The sequence below is a fragment of the Tenrec ecaudatus genome, chromosome 2 (assembly GCF_050624435.1).
Source record: "Tenrec ecaudatus isolate mTenEca1 chromosome 2, mTenEca1.hap1, whole genome shotgun sequence".
Taxonomy (NCBI): Eukaryota; Metazoa; Chordata; class Mammalia; order Afrosoricida; family Tenrecidae; genus Tenrec; species Tenrec ecaudatus.
In genome coordinates this window covers 199,217,495-199,221,555 of record NC_134531.1, presented here as the reverse complement: position 1 = coordinate 199,221,555, position 4,061 = coordinate 199,217,495, and the positions used below count along the sequence as shown (strand labels likewise).

The 4,061-nt window shown below is 34.1% G+C and overlaps 1 protein-coding gene across 1 annotated transcript; it reads left to right on the top strand.

The window, feature by feature from the left end:
• The first annotated feature begins 2,849 nt into the window (after positions 1–2,849).
• On the top strand, positions 2,850–3,800 carry LOC142440376 (olfactory receptor 14C36-like). The gene has a single exon (XM_075542831.1). The coding sequence runs from the start codon at positions 2,850–2,852 to the stop codon at positions 3,798–3,800; it is 951 nt and encodes a 316-aa protein (XP_075398946.1).
• The last annotated feature ends 261 nt before the right edge of the window (positions 3,801–4,061 follow it).

Genomic DNA, 4,061 nt, shown 5'->3' with positions numbered 1-4,061 from the left:
TCTACTCATACCATTACAGAATAATTTATATTGTTGTGTTCATTTTAAAAACAAATGAGTACACTAGAAAAAGCAGAGTGTTCTTCTTTATATTTACTTTTGGTTTACTTATTAGAATTTAGTCAGTACTGTCTATATGCTTCACTGTAGCTGCAACAATGGGCAAAAGCTAGGATGTGAGGATGGCGCAGGACAAGGCAATGTTTCGCTCCATATTGCTTAGGGTCCCTATGCATCACAGCCAGTCCAAGCGCCTTACGAAACAACAGTGGCTTTAGGTGCACATTGTCTAGCGATCCAAAGATCAGCAATTAGAAAGCATCAAGCACTCTGTGGGAGAAAGGTCCGACTTTCTGCTCTCATAAAGAGTCTCAGAAACACACAGAAGCAGTTCTACGCTGCCCTATAAGGTTGCTGAGTGTGAATTGACGTCGTGGCCATGATTTTGACTGTGTGTTTTGTTTTAGTTTTTACTTTATAAGATACAAAATAAGTAAATGTTTAGTGCAAAATACACACATGGTTAATCTTTTTGTCAGTCACTATTAATTCTTATTGACTTTTTTCAACATAGCAAAGTTTTGAATTTGAGGTATATTTGAAATATTTGACAAATATAAACTTTATAATGTGTTGTTAAATTTTTATAGAAAAAGGGTACTATGGATTTCAAATATTTCTGTGACTACATATTAAATAAGTGAAAGTCAGAATACAAAATATATCTTTCCTGAAGGGTGATGAAATTCAACTCTACTAGAGAATCATATAAAACTCATGCTGGAAACCTAAAAATTATTGGTGTTTATGAAAGTTTTTCACTATATGATCAAAATGCTAAAGCACATTGCAGATTTATAATATGGCAGTTTAAGTCTGTCATTGACTATAATGGAAGTCATTTTAAGCACTTCTTATTAATATCAATAGTCTGGAAAATGGCATAAATGAGGTACCTAGGATTCAGTCATATTCAAACAAATTCATTTTACAGTCCTAATAATAAGCACTAAAGCATCAGGATTTGTATATAAAACAATAAGAAGAGCAAAAGGAATTTAGAATAACATTTAAAAGGATCTTATTAAATTTAGGGGAAATATAAGTGTTCTATATAAAATACAGGGAACCTTGGCAGCATCATTGGCTAGCACTGGGGTGCTAAGCACAGGTCAGCAGCTCAAAAGTCACACTTGTACCCAAGGAAAAAAAGAGGCTTTCTGCTCTCTTAAAATTCAGTAGCCTCTGTAACGGACAAAAACTATTCTACTTTAACCTACAGAGTCAGTATAGGTCACTATAGTGCTGAAATCAACAAAATGGCAGTCTTTTTTTGGCATACAAAATAGAGTATTCAATGCACTTCATCTTAGTCAGCCTTGAGTAGAGTTGAACAAATATTAGTTACCACAGATAATATTTATTTTTTTACAGTTCAATAAAGTATTAAAATATGTACTATTTGCAACTTATAGGCTAGGGGAGATTAATTGGAGTGAAATATACGAATACCTGAATTGATGAAACACTTAATAAAAAAATACATGAATCACATTTTAAGGTAAGGTAATTATTTTGTAATATATTTAAATGATAAAATATTTAAGTATATATTTAAGGTAAAAAACATGTTAAATATAAATACACCTACCTTTCAGTAACGTCCCCAAAGGAATGTGTTTTAAGTAAGCAATTAATAGGAAAAGAATACAATAATCTTCCAGTTCTGGATCATTGAAATATAATAGTGGCCCTCAAAACAGGCATTTGTGGACCCTGTCATCCTCAGACAGCTGGAATGGATGGAAAACAGATGAATAAGCCCCAAGGAAAATAACGTCCTGTTGGGAAACAGGAGAGCTGTTACATTCCTACCTCGTGCTAGAGAAACAGCACCATGAAATAATCTGTCCTTGGAGCAGACAAAACTGACTGGGTGCTGTTACACATATATCTTCATCAATTAGTAGACTCATTTATTTGGTCTTTTCATAGTACTGATATTTCATATTAGCATGTGGATATAATATTCTAAATTGCAGAACTACAATAATTATTACATTGTAGAATACGTGAATAATGCAAAGTACATGATAACCTACATAAATAAAATCTGATGTAATTATGATTCACTTGGCTTATTATAGTATCTAGGTTAAACAAGATAAAAATGGCCATTTATTATGTAATAAAACATTTTTAAAAAGAAGATAGAAAAAATAAGTTGTCGAAATAAATTCTTAGCTATTAATAGGAACAAATCTATGTTTCCAGTAGAAAAAGATTATCAGAAAATATAATCCCTCAGAGGACTTTGCAAATTAAACAAATATTTTTGCTAGAAAATGGAGGTGGAAACAGAGATATAAAAATAATGTATTTCCTCAGTAGGCAGTAATGAAATAAAATGACTCATAAAAAATTGAGATATTCAGATAAAAATGTAGTCTCTCTTGATGGATTATTTTTGGTCACCAACTAAGTACATAAAAAATGTGTTTTAATAATAATATTCATACATAGAACTTATTCATTCTGATACAATCAATCTTCTGGGTAAGCTTTGACTCTCAATATTACATGCACATAAGTGATAGAAATGAAAATGAAACATGATACAAGCTTACTTAGGTAAAATTCAGAAATAATTTATACAAGGAGAAATACTAAAGGAAAGTGGGTTAATATCATGGTATTTTATACTAAGAAATGGCAGATATAGGAAAAATGATGGATAAATGGGGTCAATGAATGTGTGTGTACTATCTTTCCTCCTTTGATTCTTCTTCTTTTATTTTTTAGGGTATTTATAAATGTGTCTCTGAAGATCTTAAAGTAATTATACTAAAATGCCTAACTCAACAAAAGTGACTGAATTTCTACTTACAGGATTTTCTGATGTGTGGGAGTTGAGAGTCTTGCACACAATGTTATTTTTACTAATGTACTTGGCGACTCTCACAGGGAATCTTCTCATTGTCACAGTGATCACTGTTGACCAAAAACTTCATACCCCCATGTATTTCTTTGTCCTGAATCTCTCTGTCTTGGACATGTGCTACATTTCTGTGACTGTACCCAAGGCGTGTGTCATCTTCCTGCTAAACAACAGGGTGATTTCCGTGGTAGGATGTGCAGCTCAGATTTTCCTTGTGCTTTTATGTGCTTATGCAGAGTTGCTGCTGCTCACCTTCATGGCCCGTGACCGCTACGTGGCCATCTGCCAGCCCCTCCACTACCATGTGATCATGACCCCTCGTGTCTGTGTCCAAATGACATTGGCCTCTGTGCTCAGTGGTACGGTCTACGCAGGTGTGCACACTGGGAACACATTCCATTTGTCCTTCTGTCGTTCTAATGTGGTTCATCAGTTTTTCTGTGATATCCCCTCTCTGCTGAAGCTCTCCTGCTCTGATACCTTATCCAATGAAATTACAATTTTTGTCTCTGCAACAATATCAGTTGGGGGCTGCTTTTCCTTCATCATCATGTCTTATAGTCACATATTTTCTACTGTGCTCAAGTTTCCAACCAGAGCAGAACGAAGAAAGGCCTTTTCTACCTGTGTCCCGCACATTCTCATAGTCATAATTTTCCTGGGCTCTGGTTCTGCTGTGTATCTGAAGCCAACCTCCAAATCCCCTCTGATTCAGGACATGGTCATATCTGTGTTTTACTCTGTAGTCCCTCCCTTCCTGAATCCTGTCATCTACACTCTTAGGAACAAGCAGATAAAGGAGGCTATCTGGAAAGTTATGAGAAGAACACTCACTTCATTCAGGAAAATTATCATTATATAAATACAATCCTACTTTGATTGTAAGAGCTGACAATGGTTCATAGTTAAGTCCTCTTCCCTTCCTAACTTTGAACGCTTAGATTGTAATTAAGAATCCTTGAATTTATTGCTAGGAATGAAATAATAGCAAATACTTGATTTTGTTTTTCCTTAAAATAAATAGACATTACGGTACTTCACTGCTACAACCTTGTATATCCTGCTAAATATTTATCACCATATATTATCTTTAAAATATAGAATTAAAAGGAGTCTTTGTGGC